At 36.1% G+C, this 20,964-nt stretch overlaps 1 protein-coding gene across 2 annotated transcripts in view; it reads right to left on the reverse strand.

Annotated features, from left to right (window-relative positions):
• DPYSL3 (dihydropyrimidinase like 3) overlaps nucleotides 1–20,964 on the reverse strand; it is a 61,508-nt gene that overhangs the window by 2,254 nt on the left and 38,290 nt on the right. For both annotated transcript variants that reach the window (XM_063292377.1, XM_063292378.1), the window contains exons 3-12: nucleotides 20,519–20,703; nucleotides 18,808–18,972; nucleotides 17,382–17,443; nucleotides 16,004–16,084; nucleotides 15,128–15,196; nucleotides 5,664–5,784; nucleotides 4,795–4,951; nucleotides 2,058–2,199; nucleotides 1,185–1,355; nucleotides 454–633 (exon numbers count right to left, since the gene is read on the reverse strand). In XM_063292377.1, the coding sequence (XP_063148447.1) occupies nucleotides 454–633; nucleotides 1,185–1,355; nucleotides 2,058–2,199; nucleotides 4,795–4,951; nucleotides 5,664–5,784; nucleotides 15,128–15,196; nucleotides 16,004–16,084; nucleotides 17,382–17,443; nucleotides 18,808–18,972; nucleotides 20,519–20,703 (1,333 nt within the window). The remainder of the gene's footprint in view (nucleotides 1–453; nucleotides 634–1,184; nucleotides 1,356–2,057; nucleotides 2,200–4,794; nucleotides 4,952–5,663; nucleotides 5,785–15,127; nucleotides 15,197–16,003; nucleotides 16,085–17,381; nucleotides 17,444–18,807; nucleotides 18,973–20,518; nucleotides 20,704–20,964) is intronic.

Below are 20,964 nucleotides of genomic sequence, written 5' to 3' on the forward strand. Positions count from 1 at the left end.
CAGTCAGTTTGAGCATTCTTTAAAAAATGAGTGCTGATTCCCTCAAGATTTGTGTTTGCCATTTTAATGAAAATGAAACACAGCAGAGAGGTAGCTCTTATAAACCTGCAAAAATTCAGGCTTATGTTAGGCCGCTTTTTTTTTTTGGGAGGGAGTCTTGCATTTTTGAACTGAAGGTAAGTAATTTCTTCCCCTCCTCTCTTTGTGTGGGTATGTTTTTAGTTTTGGTTAATTTCTTTATAAATGCAATTCTTATAAAAACTGCAAAATTTTAGAAGTACAGTTGTAAAGATTAGGGATTTATAGTGGAGTCCCACTGCAATTTAGGCATGTCCCAAATGCTTTCAAATCAAATGATGAAATATTGGAATAGTCTGAATTTTGCCACTTGTCCCTTCTTAACACTTTTTCACGCAGTAATTTCATATTACAATCCAGCTTTGTCTACCTTACCTTCCTCCTTGCTTTGATACGCTTGTAGACATAATCTGAAAATGGGGTGCCAGGAATGAAACGTCCTGTCCCTTGTGTTATATGAAGGTTGCCATCTTCAAACATGATCTTTCCCTGACATATGACAACCAGTGGGGCTCCACGCAGCTCCATTCCCTCAAATATGTTGTATTCAGCTGCCTACAATATACAGTAGTCAATATGATTATTATGTAGCAAGCACTAGCTTCTGTAAACCAGTGCCCAATCTTAGTTTCATAGTTAGGTGGGGTGAAAATCTAAATGGCTGGAGAGGAAAGAGAAGATGGACTTTACTAGCAGTTAAAGAAATATTTAAATAATATCACATGTCAGACTTTGAAAAACATTATCTAAGGAGGACTTTGGTTTTAAGGACTAAGAACACATAAAGATTTAAGATCTTGTTCTATCAGGCGAGGAGTATTTTGGCCCCATGAGTTAAGCAAGTTAGTTGTGTAAAAAAACATAAAAAGTGGTCAAGCTGCAAGATTATTACAGACTTGAAACAGTATTTGTTACCTAAACTGGAAACTCCTATTGTTAGTATTTTTTTCCCAAAGAGAAACAGTGTGAAGCAGATATTCATTTTGTTCACAACTGTTCAATATTTAACCCATGAGTTGTGAACTGAAAATTCGAACCACCATTCACTTGTGGCAACAAATAAACTGATCCAGCCTTTCAGACAATTACTGTAGCAAAAGACTTACTGACTGGTGGCTTTTAGCAGATACAATTTTCACTGCATCAGGATCCCAAATGACTAGGTCACTGTCTGACCCAACAGCAATCCTGCCCTTCCTTGGGTACAGGTTGAAGATCTTCGCAGCATTGGTGCTTGTCACAGCCACAAACTGGTTTTCATCCATTTTCCCTGTAGCCTGTAATGCATGACCCATACAAAATAGATTAAGGCAGGCATGTCAGTAATGGGCAGGACTGAAGTTACTTCCATCCAATGTTTCTCCTATTTACACAAAGCCCTACATATCAGTTCTTACTTCTCTTATTTAATTATGCATTTATTTATTAAATTTATATAGCCGCCCGTCTCACACATGTGGGCGATGCACACAATTAAAGTAACAAAACCAAGCAATCAAAACAATGAAAAACAAAACAAAACGCAATTAAATCTTCCTTTTTTGCTCCTCCTTCCCTTTCTCTTTGTAACCTCCCCCCAACAAACAATTAGAAATTGTTTTAGTATAATTAGAAACAGGAATTCACAGGAAGGAGCCAGCTGTAATAGCTGAGGAGAGGAGATCAAGGCAGGGAGTATAATGGCATAGGCCCAAAAACTGTACTGGGCACATCTACTCCAGTATAAAGAAACCCTATCGCTTGACCAATTAAATACCTCAATTTAAAAGGAGGAGGAAAAGAAAGGAAATCCAGGCAAATACTTGATATCATTGCATTCAGTAGCTTGCTTTATTATGTCTTCATTCTTCAGAGCTGAATGAGTCTTAGCCAGTTCCCACAATTCACCTTTATTCTGAACACCTCATAGAAACTTCCCTGTCACATCATCACAAGCTCAACTACATCACTGCCCTCCTCCTATAACCTCCTTTTCTTACCACTGCCTTGTCCCAAATAACAGACATCCGCTCTTCAATACCATTGGTCCCCTCCGGAATTGCTGTGAAGTTGTCTTTTCCAATCGCTTTCTGTGCTGTACTGAATGTACAATGTGCACTTCCTGAGACTTGGAGGTCCCCGCTGGCCCAGAGACAAACCAAAAGGTTACATATGCCCTTGTCCTTAATTTCTTATTAACCACAAGTAGGAGAGACAATAGATACAGAGAACAGTTATAATTAAAGTTTTTTTAAAGACATATCATTCCTTTAAGTGATACAACAACTGCCGCCACTGCTAATATCCCAATGCTATGTATTACACCATTTCACTCCTGACCTTCCCAATGCCTTGCCCTCGGCCAGTAATGTCTTTTCCCCCCTGCTTCTCCCCTACACGCAATTCCTGCCCAAAATAGCTGCATTTAGGTCTGTGCCCAGAACAAGACAGCCCAGTTTTGTTTTGTGTATAGATCAAAACGTAAAAAACACCTGTCTTTTGGTTTGGGCTTTGACACCCCAAACCAGCTCTTCTGTACACAGAATAGTTTGTGCACAAAACATTTTGCATATCCCTTAAGGCAAAAAGCCATAGACTTGCAGAAACCATTGTTGAGCTGAAGAGCAAAAGGCAAACATATAAACAAAACTCTCCACAATAAAGTAGAGGTATTGGAAGTGGTATATGATATGATAAAAATGTGACAATTAGCATTCTGCAAACCACAGGCCTTTAAGCAGAGTTGGCCAACTATAGCAAATGTGACCATCCCAGACAGAGAGAGGTCCGGGAAGAACTCAAGTAACACAAGTTCAAATGTATCAAATGCGTTCATTTTTCTTGGGAATAGGGAAGTACTTGAACAGAACTCAATGGAAAGCTTGTTATGGGAAGCCAGTTCAAATGCCTTTCATGTCCCTCCTGTTGCACTGTTGGGAATGCAGTGGAAGCAACAGATGATTCAGTGGAGACAGTGAACTACAGAATTCAGTATGGTAGCTTTTGAAATAACGGAAACATCCTCTGTGATGGTGGCAAAGATATAACAAAAGCAAGCCACAAATACATGGAGAAAGCTAAAGAACTGCTACTAATCTCTCTGAAATATCCACAGCATGCTCTTCCTCCCTGAGGCATAAACTGTGTCCATCAGAGCATGGAAGGTTGCCCTCACAGCACTGACATTTGGAAAAGGGAACCTTCAAAACAGAACAGCCAAGATCATTTGCAAACATTCAACTTCCAAGTTGAAAATATGTGAAGGAAAATAAGAATGGGGGGGGGGAGGAGACAAAGAAATAAGTATTTTGGAGAAGCTGTAATGAACATACTACCACTGTGGAGATACAAGAAAAACTGAAGTGATTTGTGGGAGGGTACATATGAAACACAAGGAGAGTGAGGTTCTAACCAAACTATTAAATTCTGCATAGCCACACAATTCCATATATGTGGATCACAGAGACCACAGCAGAGAAGCAAGAGTTTAGTGTAACAGTCATTTAACTCTGTTTAAAAAATCCATGTATTTCTTTAAAAACCAAGTAATAATAATTCACTTTTGCTTATTATTATTATTGACAGCAGGGGGCAGCAAAAATTAATAGTAATGGCTTAAAGGGTTGTGCACAGATTTTTATGGAAACTTCCTGTTTCCTGACATCTGTTAGCTGCCAAGGATTCAAGAATTGAAAGGATGTACTGTAATTAAGAAAGGAAAAATATCCTTAAAGCCTTGTCTAAACAACAGGAAAGTATAGAAAATCTTTGGATTCCAGATGGACTGCGTGTCTGATTTTTCAGAATCAAAGGGATGAGCCTCATAACTAAGTCTGGGTCTCTGAACCAAAATTTTAACCAACAATAATCTCAATCTTCTCTTAATAATTTGGTGTCCTATGCTTGTTTTCCTGCACAGAGAAATCTGTGTCAATTAGATCTATTTTACTAAACATAAACAGAAGCAAACATTCCTGTCATACAAACCTCCCAAGAGCTTTATCAAGACAGTGAAGAACACAGTACTTATGAAAAGCAGATGTAGCTTACTTCACATGCATGATCTAAATAAAATTTATCAGGGAAGCCACGAGCAGAATTCAGACACAGGAATACATAAAACATCCCACAGTTCCCAAGTAACCATGGCCAAGGTTCCGTGTGCAACTCTTGCTATCAGAATGGCTACTTCTGCTATGCCAGTCAGTTTTAGCTCAGTTTAGCACATAACACATTTCTAGTTGCCCATTTAATCCTGTGCCAGTATGCATTTCAATTAAGTATTACTCTGTTTTAACTGGTCCATTTCTCTTGCTTTTCAGTGGTGTAGGGAGCGGGACTGGGACTGGGACGGGACACAGGTTTAAATTCATCTTCAATGAGGGAGCCTCACTAGATGACTTTGGGTCAGTCACTATATCTCAGCATAACCTACATCACATGATCATTGTTAATGGGGTTGTTGTGAAGGGAAAATCACCATCAGTTCTTGAAGACAGAATCCAAAATAATTTTTTCTCATTAATGGATCATTGTGGGGTTCACCATTGTTCTCAATCTGAAATTGTATTATATTACCATTTTGCATGTAACTATACAGCCCAAGCTTTGTAATCAGTTACTTCCATACATAACTATGTCTGCTGTTGCCTAGTTCTAGGCAGCAATACATTTTGCCTTCAAAATTTTTAGCAATGGTAGCGAAAGGAGGGCTTTCTCTTTCTTGCCATCACCAACCTGGCCAATAAGGAGTTGATGTAATCTGGGGTTGTTGAATCTGGACTCAGAGGTGGGGAGGTGACAAATGCAGCAGCCTTTGCCCAGTTCTTACTCCAGTAATGTGTTCCATCTGTTCCAAGACTGGCTGTGATTGGCTCACCAAACACTACATTGCCTGGTGATCATCATGGGTGGGGGGAAAAAAAGACAAAGAACATGCATTACAGAGAAGGAGCAAGAAACCAGATACGTATCTGTTTTTAAGGCAGCAGTCACTTATTCCTAATGCCTACTTTGGTTCTGTTGATCAAAACCATGACAACCAGATTTCAAAGCAAAACACAAAACACCTGCACTTAAAAATTGTTATGTCTTCCAGTTTGCTTCTACACCCAAATCAGATGAATCTTAGCTTTTAAAGAGACTGGGTTTCAGACTGCTTTAAAGTGAAAAGGAATACTGTTAGTAGTAAAAACATGAGACCTGCTAAGTTCAACATTCTGTGTCATATAACTAGATACATCTGGGAAACTCACAAATAAACATGTGTTTAGTAACTGGTACTAAGACTTACCAAGTTACACTTATTGTATTCTTTCTAACCCACCTTCTTTATAAGTTACTCCTCCAAATTCAGTCATTACAGTTCTCACCAACCTTACTCCTTGGCAGCTTCCAAGATGGTGAAAAGTTTTTGTTAAGGCCAGTCTTTGCAACTCTTGAACGATTTCAAAAATGTTCTTTTTGGCTTTACCTGTGCTTCTGTTCTGTTAAATGCTTTTTGTAGAATGGGCAGTGTGCACTGGTTCTGAGGGTGCATTTTGGGCTATAAGGTTCTAAGCCAGAAAATGGGGTAGAGTTGAAGATACAAGGGTGTAGCAGCTCACCCTTTTTTCGGGCTTGTGAAATCAGATCAGCAGCACTCTTGCTCATCACTTTAGTCACATACAAGGGGCAGTTGGTCTGGCTGGCAATGGTGATGGCACGGAAGACCGCTTCAGCCTCCAACTGAAACAGAAGAGGGTAATGAATTTACACATATTCAAATAGGATGGATAATCTCATAGGACATAATTGAATTCTAGTTCTCTGCATAACGTTTTGCTTTTCAAAAGAGGGTTTGGAAGAACATGAAAAAAAAAAGACCCCCCAAATTGCCCATAATGTACAATTTATATATAAAGCAGACATGATAAAAACATGTCCAAAATTTGTCCAGCACAGAATCAATATGTACTAAGCGGTTTGTTCTCTCCATAAATCCAGCACAACCTTGGTTTACAACTATTCATGAATTTTGTAATAGAAACACGATACATATTATACACAGCAGCAGGATTTTGACTTTCAAGGTGAAAGCCAACAACTCCAAGTATGTGATACTTTATTTTTTTTACATAATTAGCTATATGAATCTTGAATGTTCTACAGCATCATTTAATGAGTTTGCTGGATAGAGAAAATATGGCCCCTAGGACTGCCAGCTATTTAAATCTGGGAAAGCAATGGAACATTTATGAATGTGAGAAAGCTTACTGTGTTTAGAGAAACTGTGCAATAAAGTGAATGGGCCTGAATTATAGAACAATTTGTGTAAATATGGAGTTTAAGGGGACGCGGTGGCGCTGCGGGTTAAACCGCTGAGCTGTCGATCGGAGGGTCGGCAGTTCGAGACCGCGCGGTGGGGTGAGCTCCCGTTGTTAATCCCAGCTCCTGCTCACCTAGCAGTTCGAAAACATGCAAATGTGAGTAGATCAATAGGTACTGCTTCGGCGGGAAGGTAACGGCGTTCCGTGAGTCATGCTGGCCACATGACCCGGAAGTGTCCCTAGGGACAACGCCGGCTCTAAGGCTTAGAAACGGAGATGAGCACCGCCCCCTAGAGTCGGACATGACTGGACTTTACGTCAAGGGAAACCTTTACCTTTACTATGGAGTTTAAGGTTGGTTGTTGAATGCAACAGAGCAGTACATGATGGAAGTAAAGCATGGGTGAGAATAAATTGAATGCTCAGTAAATGGCTCCACGCTGGTCAAGAAGTAAGGTAAGAATATGTGACTTCCCTGTGGTTGTTTAAAGACTCTATGGATAAATGTATCAGAAATGTTTCTCTTAACAAAGTGTTGCTTGAAGATATAAATGTGTGTGTCCTTCCACAGAAAAGGTCATGTTGTCTGAGAACCAAAATTAATTGCAGTGAATTTTAGACTGACTGTATGACATAACGAGGATGAACCTAAACATTACAGTATCACTGAAAATGAACTGCAAGTTATACATAAATTATGAACAATTCAAGCAAGCAAATGAATTTATGTATCTTGGCATATGGATATGGGGGAAACAAGGATGGAAAGATACAGAGAGGTATGGCTAATGGTGTTGGTAGTTTCAGGGCTTCCTTTCCTCTTATCTTCTGCCTTTTAATTTCTTTTGCTCATTACTTTTCCCCCCCTGTACTTTGCATAATGCTGCTTACCCTTCAGGGAATATGTGATGGACATATGTTTATATATGGAAAACTGTATGAACAATAGAGAGATATTATGCAGCTAGAATGATAATTTTAAAAGCAGCAAACAAGAGGTAAAATTAATTCATCATTAAAATTTAAACCTTGACCAAATGGAATATTAATTGATCTGTCTACTACATCAATAAAAAGCCAGTTAATAGAGAGTTAATTCATATCAATTCAAGACTGTAAATCTGAAGTGGTGCTGTCTTTCCATTGCAGAACAGTAATCTCAGTAAATCCATAGTTCTTCATTAGCTGATATATTCCAAATTATTGGTACATAATTCAAAATCACATTGACATCTTTAAATCACATTGTTCTTCCCAAAATCCAAAGTAAATGTATGGATCCAAAACCAACTTACATATATTAAACCAAAAAGGGACAATAATGGACAAGGCCACATTATATGCACAAGTGTCCTGACCATCACTTCATACTGCCAGCATAATGAACCCTTTCTGAAACATTCCAAGGTTCCCACTAAATTTGAAAAGGGATATTCCAACCCTTTATTTCTAAGTCCTTGAAAATAATTAATATTCACTTTAACAGTACTTTTTAATTGTTTATAAAAATAGTTATAAAAATATTAGACTACGAATTCCAATTTTTTTCCTGCAATTATCAAATTGGAGTATCTCAGAGAATAAGTTTATCACATGCATTAAGGATAAAAACTAAAGTTCTGTTGCAACAACTTCCAAATATGCCTTGTGGCCTTTTATACTGGATATATAACTGAATCAACTGCATTTTAATTTATCATATCATATCGTATCATATATCATATCATATATATTATATCATATCCTATCATATCGTATACCATATTTATCATATCATATCCTACTGTACAAGAAGGGAGATCGCAAAGATCTGAAAGATTATAGGCTGATTTGCTTATTATTGACTGTCTATAAGCTATTCACGAAAGTGATTACACACCGTCTTACAAGAACTTCAGACAAGCAACACCCATGAGAGCAGGCCAGCTTTAGAAGCAAGTACAGTACTACTGATCATATATTCACTCTTACTCAGCTCATCGAACAGTCAAGAGAATATAAATTTCCACTTGTGATTGCATTTGTGGAGTATAAAAAAGCATTTGACAGTGTTGAAGTCAATGCAGTGATGCAAGTGATCAGTGAACAAGGAATCAACTCCAACTACTGTACATTGCACTGCTCAAAGAAGCAAACACCAACTGCTTCACAAATATTACTCTTTGAAACTGAAATATGAATACCAGTGAAGAAAGGTATAAAGCAAGGTGATATGATCTCACCTAAACTTTTCAATGTTTGTTTGGAAAATATCATGCGCAAAATGAAATTGGAAGACGGAATTGATATAAATGGAGAGAAGATAAACCGTCTCAGATTTGCGGACGATATTGTACTATTCGCAAAGGATGCTCGAAAGCTGCAAAAAATGCTTTGAGAACTTGACACTGAAAGCAGAAAGGTGGGTCTAAAGATGAATCACACTAAAACAAAATATATGCAGACAGGGAACCTTCCAAAATTCCAAATGAGGCTTCAGAATGAACTTATTGAAGAGGTTGACCACTATGTCTATGTGGGACAGCTAATCAAAATGAACAACGATCGAAGAGAACTGGTCAGAAGAAAGCAAGCTGGATGGGTTAGATACAACTCCATTAGGGATGTCCTACAAAATGAGAAGATCAATGGAAAACTGTGTGCTAATCTTTTTAATTTGATTGCCTTATCGGCAGTGCTATATGGAAGTGAAACATGGTCGCTAACAAAGGCAGAAGAGGAAGAGCTTTCAAGAGTAGTAAGGGCTATGGAAAGATCCATGCTGAAAGTTTTTCTCCGAGACCACATCCCAAGCAGCCAGATTAGAACACGAAGTGGAATAAATGTCATTGTCGAATATCAAAAACGGAAGCTAAGCTGGGCAGGACACATTGCACGCATGTTGGATGGCCATCGGACAACAGCAGTTGCTGAATGGTATCCAAGAGAAATAAAAAGACCTGTTGGCCAACCTCCAAGGAGATGGGAAGATCCAACAGTCAAGGACTTTGGCCGAACCTGGAGAAGGAAAGCCAGGATTTGAGACGAATGGAAAGCAAGTTGCAACCAGCAGGACTCTGTCCAGCGACAGTCTGGTCAATCAAGGTGATGTATCATATCATATCATATCTCAGAAATTATAACTAATTATATACCTATACACAAAGAACTTTCCTTGGGATAATTATTCTACGATACTAGGTATTCAAACATCAAGTTTTTACAAGTGTGCATAAATATGCTACAGTCTATTGGAAATATGAGTTTTATTCCAGTTAGCTGTATAATCTGATAAATTAGCAAACTATTATACTATTTCAATAAAATTTAGCATCAAACATTCCTAATTCATAAGAAATAATATATCATTTTCAAATAATACGTTTGTGTTCTTATCCAGCTGCTTTTACATCCAGAAACTCTGTTGATTATTGGATAAACAACAGTTTCCGGATGGCCAGTGGTGCCAACATTAAATTAAATATAATAGCAGATATAGGACATCCTTACAAGTTCCAGAAGACATCTTGATAGGTGAAAAAATACCTGTAATTCCATGTGTGATAATCTTGGCTGAAGGATTAAAGAACCAGATTTTAGTTCAATTAATAAGAAAAAAGGAAACCGGTATTTGGCCAGAACTTGCTCCAAAATTTTCTATTGTACAATATCAAAGGTCTTTTCCTGCTCCAGTGAAAGTATCGTTTCTGAATACATACCTAAAATATCAATTAATAATCTAATACCATCTGAGGCTTGTTACTCTTGTATGAAATGGGATTGCCTACAAATGAGGATGGAAAATTTGTATAATCTGTACTTTACATGCCAGGATCTCTGTCTTTATTCAAAAGAACATCATTGTAAACCTCCAGCAAAATAACAGCCCATAAATAAATAAACCAACCAACCAACCAACATATGCCTTATACCAACTGATAGAACAGCCATCAGGACTAGGAGCTCTTCCTATTTTTATAGATTTAATAATAGCTACTTTTCTATTATATTACATAAGGATGCTGTACTGTTCTCTACAGCTCTTTGCACATGACCAAAACAGCTTGGTCATGTGCTAAGAGCTGTATTGTTTAAGAAATGAGTCTAAAAGGAAATCAGTTAACTGTATAGTCAGTATAGAGTAGTACAGAATTCCTTGGGTAGATGGGCAGCTATATAAATTTGTTAAATAGATAAATACAGTTAAGATCAGAGTCATCATATAACTTACTCTAAGCATTTTTAATAGTAGGAATAATATTACTTCATCATTGCTGTTTCAATCAAGAGGCCAATAATTTACCAGGCCTTTTCCTGCATTCCAAATAATCCTAGCTTTATATGATTAACAAGTATTTTGTATTAAGTGCTATTGGAAATTCAGTTTCAGTTCAGCTGATGTGAAAGCTTTATATAGCTTTGAAAATTCCTTGATAAAATAGGAAGGCTTATTATCAGAGTAATTGATAATATTACTGGAGCATGTCTGAATGTTCCAACAGGGTCTATATTACTTTATCTTTCTGGTATAGATCGAGATACTAAAAAATAAATCAGGAATAAGACTGATGTGTAATGGAAAAAAGTATACTTTTGTTAAAATCACCATATACCCGCCAGATTAAACTGAAACATAGAAGCTTGTAATACTTTCCATGTATGGGAATTAAATTTAGCTGGAACGGTATTACAATCTAGAAAAGGATTTAAAATTACATTAAAATCTCCAGCCACAATTATTTAACCCCCAGCTAAAATAAAACAATATTCAAAATACTACATGTAAAACATATAGATGATTCTTAATAGATCTGTAGTAATTAATTTTTTAAATATTTAAAATACCCTTCCGGATTATTTATTTGATTACAAATTTTGAAGATTTATTGATCAGGCTTCCTAGCAGATTCTGAAGTTCCAGTAATATATTCTTGACCAATACATCTTTTAGATTAAAAGGTCTCAAAAGAAGCAACTTGAGATTTTAAATCGCTCAATTTAATAGGTCTTCTCTTTGAAAATATCTAAGGATTTTTATATTCCATGAAATAACTAAACATAAATGGAAAAATGCATAAAAAAACAATACTCCTGTAATAAAGGAGAAAAAATATGTTCATATTAACTGAGTTTTTAAAAAAGAAAACTATGAAGGCATAAAGTATCAAAATGAGAAAAAATGTTGAATAAAAATAAAAAAAAACTTGAACTAAAAACAATCTCCCCCCCAACCCAGAGATTAAAAGATACTTTAAAGAAACAAGAAACTGTCAAACGACAGGGACTTCTGGATAAGATGCATTGAAAACTTTTTTGTTTTGCTGCAAGATGAGTTTTCCTGAATAATGTGTGATTCTAACCACTGGTGGAAGAAAATCTGGAGAAACCACTATCTTCTTTGCATTCTATTCCAAGGATCCAGCTCAGACAGACAGACAGACAGATGATCCTGAACTATAGATTTTTAAAATCTAGTAATAATACAACTCGGTTCCTCTACTAAATGGAAAGATAAACCCAAGTGATTAGCAATCAAGGCATAAAGCAGTCAAAAAATGGGGAGATATCTCCTTAACGTGGGAGAAGACTAGGACAAATTCAGTGTGTCATCATACCAACCAGAAGTTCACATAGCTCTATGCAAAGTCAAACCAAGTGAGTCACGGGACATGGGAAATTACCTATCTTCATTTTTCATATACAGCAACTAAATACAACTTTATGTTCAATATTAATATGAAGCAAATACCCCTTTGAAATAATTTTAAATTTTCTATAAATTGAAATGAACATCTGATTAATTATTCAACTATGCACTCAATATATATAATTTATAGGAATCACCTGATTAAAAATATTTACCAGAATAATCAATAAAAGTTAGAAGAATCTGCTTATTACACGAGGTTCAGCAGATAGGATACAGCCTGGACCATTTTTTAATGTAACGGAAGCTATCAATGATTGCTTTTCTTTCTGACATCTCTTACGAGATTAATACTTCTCCACGGGGCACACATTTCAATCTGACCAGTGACAAGTCATTCTTTGTAAAACAGCCTTTGCCATGATGATGAACACCAAAGAGTTGAACTCCAGCTGCTATAATTGCCAGCCTGGAGAAAGCTGGATTAAAACTACTCTGCACTAATAAATTATGTATCTTAACTATTGTTCTGTCAGAGACTGGGGAAATATTTGCACCTGGATGTCTGTATCTGTTCTGATTATAAGGGTTTTTCTATCCATCCTGTGAGCCTGTTGGCCACTTTGGCTTTCCATGACACAATTGGTCTGTACCGCTAGAACTTTCAGCACTTCATCAAGTGAGCTATCTCTGGAACATTACATCATGCACTAGTCAGCCTGACTTCAATGGAAATTGCCTTCTGACTGTCCAAGTATTTAGCAGAAAGGTAGTGTTACACAGGAAAAGGGAAAAACAAACGAAGAGTATCCTGAAAGGACACTGTCCTAAAAACACACATTATTCAAGGCTCCAAAGAATGTGGGGTATTAAAAAGTTTAAATAGTTTATGGCTCATGCAGCTGCATACGAAGACTATGATTTTCTCTCTTGAAGTATGAACTCGAATCTTTAGTTTCCTTTCCTAACACAATCCATGTATCCTAAAAACATTTCAGATTGAATGTAGAAGGCTTTGCCAAGAAAAACATATTTACACATCTTATTGGATTCTGGGTGTGCTGCAACATGCAGCTGGGATGCCGTGAATTCAACATCAGCCTGTTTAGAAGTATTAGAAAATGTATTAATATAAACTTAAAAAGTATGGAATTCCACAAATGAAGACAACTTAAGCATGCTGCCTATACAGTCAAGCATGGAACTTTATGATATATATGTTTTTACTGAGTCATTTATTGTTGGGAGTTATCCTGACAATGCTCATTTCAACTTTTCTGTGTGGGGGGGTGTGCCTTCAAGTCAGTGTTGACTCCTGGCAACTGCTGGACTAGTCCTTGCAGCTTTCTTGGCAAGAAATCATTTGCCATTGCCTGCTTCCTAGGGCTGAGAGGAAGTGATTGGCCCAAGGTCACCCAGCTGGCTTTGTGCTTAAGGCAGGACTAGAACTCTCTGTCTCCTGGTTTCTAGCCTAATGCCTTAACCACTACACCAGACTGGCTCTCATTTCAACTGACAACTTAGAAATGCAACGAAATAAATCATACCATGACTCTCATACTTGGACATACAGAAAACAATACTTCAGTGAAAACAAAAGAAACTATTGCAACAATTCTAGGTGGTTTTATTACACACTGTTATCAGTCAACGGGGGCCTCATAGTGGAATGCTATAATTGCAATTGTGTGTGTTTTATTAAGTATGTAGACATATACTCCTATCACAGCACAGAAGAGGTCTGGTGTGACATCAACCATATGGTCTAGTTAATTAAATCAATGAGACATTGCTTAGAAATCTTGAAAATAGTTTGAGAATATACAGATATTAAAATGAAAAACATAAACAAGTCATACAAACCATCTGTGCTGAAGTGCAGGTTATTTCTCTACCCTAGGTTTTTTGTGTCTTTCTTGAGCTTAGGTTTTAAAGAAATATGTAGTTAAGATATGCACTAGAGGGAATGTCCAATACCACTTTCCAAATTCTTATTACACGTGGAATAGTCTTTCCCCTAGAATCTTAAATGTACCCAGGAATATACATCAATGTTTTGTGTAGCATTTCTAATAAGCAAAGTGGTATATATTTTCTACATGACTGCTAATATTAGGCCATGACTGAATTTCAAAACCACCCCTTATTTACCATCAGTCTCTTCTAACTAACAAAGACAGTTGCTGATTGATATCACTCTTTCACAGATAGCTTTCAATCAGGCGTAATTATGCCACCAAAGAGGTTCAGCATTCCTAAAATGGCAGCAGTTCCACATACACTAGTGACAACTCTCTGAGCAAACAATTTATTTAAATTTCCATTTTTTCCCTTTTTCCTCCAAATCCTTAAAGTTAGCTATAAATGTATAGCAAGAAGAGAAAATGTACCAAGATGATTAGAATACACTTTCTTTTAAAATCAATAGTAAAGGTAGGTTAGCATTTAACATCTTCTTAATTCCCAAGTTAGATAAAAATATTAGTCAAACAATAAAACTTTCTTTCCTTGTGGATACGTAATGCAGCATTTTGTTGTTAAGACACTGTAATATTCATTCTTCTTAGTGCAGCAGAATCAAGTGGCCAGCATTAAGAGTACTTCCTCAGTTTAAAAAAAAAAGTATTACCCCAAAATAATGATTACCCATAAATTAAAATGTGCTGGGATTTACAGGTCAAATAATAACAAAAACATTAATAATAATTAATCTAATTAGCATCTTTATTTCTACTGCATGTGCTTTGATTTTAATGAACCATAGACCTTAAACAGAACTGAGAATTTAGCAAATTCCTAGCAACTGTTTCCGCAAACATGTGCTCACTGATTTTTTTTTTTTAAACTACCCTAGTTTTCAGTGCCCATTTCTTAAACACAAGCTTTCTATTGCTCAAAAGCACCTGTGAAAAATTAAAGCTTCATGGAAAGGTAATGGGATGTGCAGTATAGAAAGGTCCTGTGGATTATTTTGGACACCGTTCTGGTTCATGTCTTTAACGGGAATTTGTACCATCTAGTTCTTCATATACTGCAGTTGTAGTTTTGCATTTAAAAATGCATGTATATAGTGTGCATAATTAATTCCCAACAAATTGTGTAAACTATGTCTTTTCAATCATCAGTAATATATTACCTCTTCTGGTCTACTTAGCACATGACCCTCTGGGCCAGTTATTCCCATCTCCAACATCCTAGCTTGTTCCTAAAGAATAGAATAACATTGAGACCTGAATTAGATGAGTTTAATTATTTGTTAATTTAATTATATCATTTAATTGTTAAATTTAATGATCATTTTAAAATTACCAAAAATTTAAAATAGATGTCCATTTTTACATCTATCTTTCTCCTAGTATTAGTTTTCTTTGAAACATTCAAATAAGAAGAGATAAAAACAAAAATGTTTTAAATGTATTCATATAATTAAACTTTACTTAGCTAGCATTATCCATTGTTTGAATTGCTTATGTTTTTGTACAAATTAGCTTTTAGGAAACCATATGTAGAATACAACACTGAAAATGTAACTAAGTGCAGCAACAAACGTTTCAAACAATTCATTAATATTTTAAAAATCTGGGGATGATCAAGCTTGTGCATCTAGGAAGTAGACATGCCTACAACTTTAACTCTCAGATTGCTGCAGCTTTATTAGTTTGAAATTATTAGCAGTGAGAAAGCCCATACTGAGACATGGTTACCCGATGTTGAACTGATGTAAAGTTAATGCTAAATGTACTGTGACTCAAGCATTCGTAATTCTATTGTCCAGCTGAGATCAAAGGACTCACCTGACCTGTCAGAATAAATCTATACAATATGTCATAAGGTACTCTTTCCATACTATGTTTCCATATATAACTTTGTATTTTATTTATTTATTTATTTATTTATTAATTATTCAAATTTAATTAATGCCCATCTCCCCCAAAAGAGAGACTCTGGGCGGTTTACAATAAAATTATTGCTTGCATGCTGTTATTTGGCCATAGAAAAGGCAGAACATTACCTGTGCGATTATGTCTCCATTTTCAGCATGAACCTGAGCTACTGCACCAAGTTCTCCTAAGAAACTAAATATCTCATACAGCTGAAAACAGGATACAACAAGAAAACCAACATTAAAAGACAGAAAATTTATCACTGTACGGTATGTCTCAAATGAACACATAACACACATTTTATTATAATTATGGACTTTTAACGAGTTGACCATTCAATACCCACTAGCAATAAAAAAAGAGACTGATCTTCACTCAAAGCACTACTGGCTGAAGCCTACAGTTTCTAATTACAGTTATATATGTGCTGCAGCTGCTTCATAATTGGATGTTCTGAGGAACATCAAAAATTTAATAAGATGATTAATCAGAATTAGAATTTGTTTAGGACTGAGCACGGATTTTAACTCAAACTGCTAGCTTGTGAGGCTGTCCTTAGAACTCAAAATTGGTCCTTTCAGCCCAGTTTTTCTGTCCCTACATCCCTAACTAATGACTGGAGCTTGAGGATTCATCTTCTTTTTTGATTTACTATACTTATCAAGTGCCTCTTTTAAAAGCTTCAAAGTTATTTACAGAATGTGTAAATAACCATATAATACTGCAAATTAACATCAAGCAGCAAAACTCATATGGTGAAAGTGTGTTGTTTCCACTGAAGATAGAAATATTTGTGGTTATATCTTAAAGCTTATTCCTGTTTTATGGCCAGAAACCTGTCTATTAAACATTAAAAATCTACCTTATAGATTTTAATTTGGGGACGGGGGGGAGGGGACGACAACAAAATAGCTTTGGCATTCACCGTATTTTTATTAAAGCATTAACCCGAAGTCAAATAATGGAAACTATTAGACTGCTGAGCTTTGGGCGGTAAGTCTACTGTCAAAAGTTAACCAACCTTTCCCTTTATTAAGTTATATCTTCTATATTAGATTATATTTTCTTTTAACTAGTTTTCTTGCTAGGATTTCTGCAAGTGACTGTGTTGTTCCTAGCATGAATTCATTTAATAAGCACATCTGGACAAAAAGCATGTTTTCATCCTCCAAATTTAAAATGCACTGATCTTTTCCATTTTTATACCAGCACCAGGCCTGCAACGGCATACTTCCTTTGAATATGGGAGTCTGATTTCTAACAGCCATTAATATATCTGTTTTTTATCAAGTGCAGCTACAAACCTCCCACAGGTGTTCCAGAACTACATATGTCATACTGTGAGTTCATTTTGTTTATTCCTAATATCGTTTCTCTTGTTTTTAATCTCACATGGGTTCACCAAGATAACATACAGCCCTAAATTAAAATACATTACAAAACTGAATCATATTTATTAGACAAATATTCAACTCTATATACATACTACAATAACCAATTCCTTACCTCTGTGTTTGACATCTGGTACAAATCCTTATAGGCCATGTAAACCAGGAAAGAGTTAACTCCTAAGGCAATGAAAAATTATGCAAGAGAAGTATTGGCAAGCAAGTAATATGAAAAAATCTGCACACATAGTGGAATAGGAGTCTTTTGCAAAAATAATCAACAAGGGAATCTTTTCTGTTTATTGTCTTATTAGTTAATGCTTTGGAATACTACTATTATCCAACCATATCACTATTAAATCTTAAATGCAGTCAAGGATATTGGCCATACTCTGGAATATAAAGAGCGTGTTCTTGAATCCGCTGTGCCTCAGTTTATTATTTCACATAAGATTACAGAAATAATTCCCTTATGATGAAGACTGCTTCTGAAAAGGTGAAAACATTATCCACTTTTGCACACTATGATAAACTATGATTTAGGTTTATGCAAAGACTTGGTTCCTTTGAGAAGTCCATAATGCTGGGAAAGCAGAAGGAAAGAGAAAAGAATGAACGCTAGCAAGGTGGATGGACTCAATTACAGTGGTGATGGGTGCACCATTGGGAGTCCTGAAGGACCAAGTTTGGGACAAATCATCCTGGAGAAGATTGCTAGGAGTCAAGACTGACTTGATGACAATAATTTAGCTCATAAGATGCTCAAGGATGTTCCTCAAAAAACTGGGTATGTTCTCAGTTCTGTTCTCCTCAGGCAACTAGGGAGGAGGTAAAATAGGCTTATAATAGTTTCCAGTGTAGTCACTCCATGTAAGCCAGGAATTGTAATTTAAAAGAAAAAATAGAATTCACTGACAGCCAATCAACTAATAAAAAATGCCCAATAGTTCAGTTAGTCAGCAAGTTAAATTTTTAATAACACATATTTATATTTATTTATTTCACTTGTGGCTACCATGTATAAGGCTGCTTATGGAAAGATATAGTGATTTGGAAGAAAGAATGCCAACAGTGATAAGGGAATACATTTGAAGTACTAAACAACTGATATCGCTCTTTGTAAATCATTTTTTACACTTCATATATTATGAAGCTGAATTCACAATGAAATATACAGTAGCTTTCATTTTTTTAATGAATTAATTGCACTGGAATTGCAACTAAATCTGGATTGAAAGATTCTGGTCCCTAAGTGACACATCCAGAACAATATTTTAACTCTTATTACAATGAACTGAAGACATTTTCCTTGAAGAATGACAAATAAGTAGCTAAATGAATTGTTGCAAAAGTTATGTCTGGTACAGGATACATATAAGTACTAACATATGGCAATTAAATTTCACACAAAGGTAGCAGCAAGAAAACTGACTGGAGTTGCTAAATCTCAGAACATAGGTTTAGGTTCACTGCTGTACATTATATCACTAGAACAGAATAGTAATTAGAATGAGAAAAGACAAGAGATCTTGGTACTAACAAACCTTTTTCTTTGATGAGTGTCTGCACTTCCTGCTTGACACTGTCATTCCAATGGGTGATGTCCACATGCAGTGAGTAGTCACAGCAAGCCTTCCCATCACCCCATTCTCGCCATTTCTCATAAGCTTCTACCAGGCTTGATTCTGGTTCAGGTACAACATGGTCAACTGCAAAAAAGAGTAAGCTCTAGCACAAAATCAAGAATGGAGCCTTTCCTCCTGTCAGGAGTTTGTCTACTAAACAACTATGCGCTCGTTATCCAAAATCTATTGTCTTCTCATTGTGAAACATCTTTATTCATTCTTGGCTATTGGTACATAAAGATTAAAGTATTCTGTCTGGCTTAAAAGTATCAGTACCACAGAGACCAACAAATCAAATTCTTATGGCCTCAGTGTCATATTTGGAACATTGCTTTTGCTATCTGAAGAACAGAAGAGATATTATTTTAGTCCTCATTCTTGTAATGGAGCGCATGGTGTAAAAATAAGAAAATTGTTTAGGTCAGTTTCGGTGAAACTCATGAAGTGGCCAATTTGAGAAAGGGGGAAAGCCTTTGAAGTTAGAAACATTTTAGAACTATGCAGAATAATCATTGTATGTTTCATATTTATTAACTTCCATGAAGCAAATGAACCAAGAATGTGTCTTATTGCTTGTAATCTCTCACATAGAGTGCATTTGCCTGGAGAGGGATAAAAAAATAATGCCCTGAACTCTGGATTAATGCTTTCTAGCAATATTCCAGATGCTTCTAGTAGGTTTTTGTTGAGTAGCAAGCTGGAACAAGCAAGTTCCAGCCTCTCTATCCTTTACAATCACCCATTTAAACAAGGATGTGTATCTTCCTGAAATGCAATCTAAGTACCTTTTTATTGTGATTGATGTAATCTTCAATTTCCATTTCAGACTTTTCATATAGCAGACACTTTCAACAAGCATCAGAAATGGCAGACAAAGAAAGAAATTATAGTTTTAACTGCTTATACCTGAGCATTCTATAGCATTTGCAATACAAATTCCATTTGTCTTCCATTTGTCTGAATGATCTTTACATACTGTACATTCTGTATGCGGTATACTGAATATCTGTATATTCACAGGTAAGCCGAGAATTTTAGGTACCAAAATACACCCCCAAAATTGGGTTTAGCTTATCCACCAATGGGCTTATCCATGAGTATATCTGGTAATACATTTTTAAAATACCCATATATGCTTGTGGTTAAGCCCATCCACGATAAACCAACCCTTCAATTTTTAACCAAAATATCATGAAAAATGCACCACTCGCAGATAATCCAATTGTGAAAATTAAAACTTATGAAAATGTTAAGGTTCAGCTTATCCATGGGTAGAGCATTTTTCATGGTATTTTGGTTTAAAATTTGAGGGTCAGCTTATCCATCAGTGGGCTTATTCGCATGTATATATGGTACCAAAGCTATACCTCTAATTTTTAGAAATCTGGGGAAAAACTGCAATGTTTGTTCTAAAGAATGGCCATATAAATGACAGAATACTGTAACAACTGAAAATAACGGCCAGTTCTTAGACTTTTGAACTAGCTTTCAGAAAAGTATTTCCCCTGGAGAAAGCTCATCTGACCCTAAAAAACATTACAGGTTCATGTTATGTACCAGAAATTTAACTTGCATCAGCAGCAGCAGCAGCAGCACTGCAAATGGATAGAAAGATCCTCCCTGCACTTACTGATCATGGTAGTCCCACCCGCCAGGGCTGCTTTTGTCCCTTGGAAGAAGTCATCCACGGCTGTCATTCCTTTGTATGGCATCTGCAAGTGAGTGTGGACATCAATTCCACCAGGGATCACCATCCTCCCATTGGCTTCTATAGTCTTCACTCCTCCAGGAACTATTAAGTTGTCACCAATTTGCCTGATTAAAAAGTATCAAAAGAGTTAGAGATAGGCACATACATTTATAATGAAAAATGAAAACCCTCAGTAGGATTAAACATTGTTTTCTCATGTATTTGTTGCTTGCCTCAGTTTGTATCATTCAAATATTTATTTTTGTATTTATTATTAAATGTACATCCCACCTGTCTATGTAAACCCACAAGGCAGCTTACCCCAATGTAAAAAAATCCAAAATATAAAACATATCCTTCATACCAAGTTAATACAAAGAAAAAAT

Source organism: Candoia aspera, chromosome 2 (assembly GCF_035149785.1).
Source record: "Candoia aspera isolate rCanAsp1 chromosome 2, rCanAsp1.hap2, whole genome shotgun sequence".
Classification (NCBI taxonomy): domain Eukaryota; kingdom Metazoa; phylum Chordata; class Lepidosauria; order Squamata; family Boidae; genus Candoia; species Candoia aspera.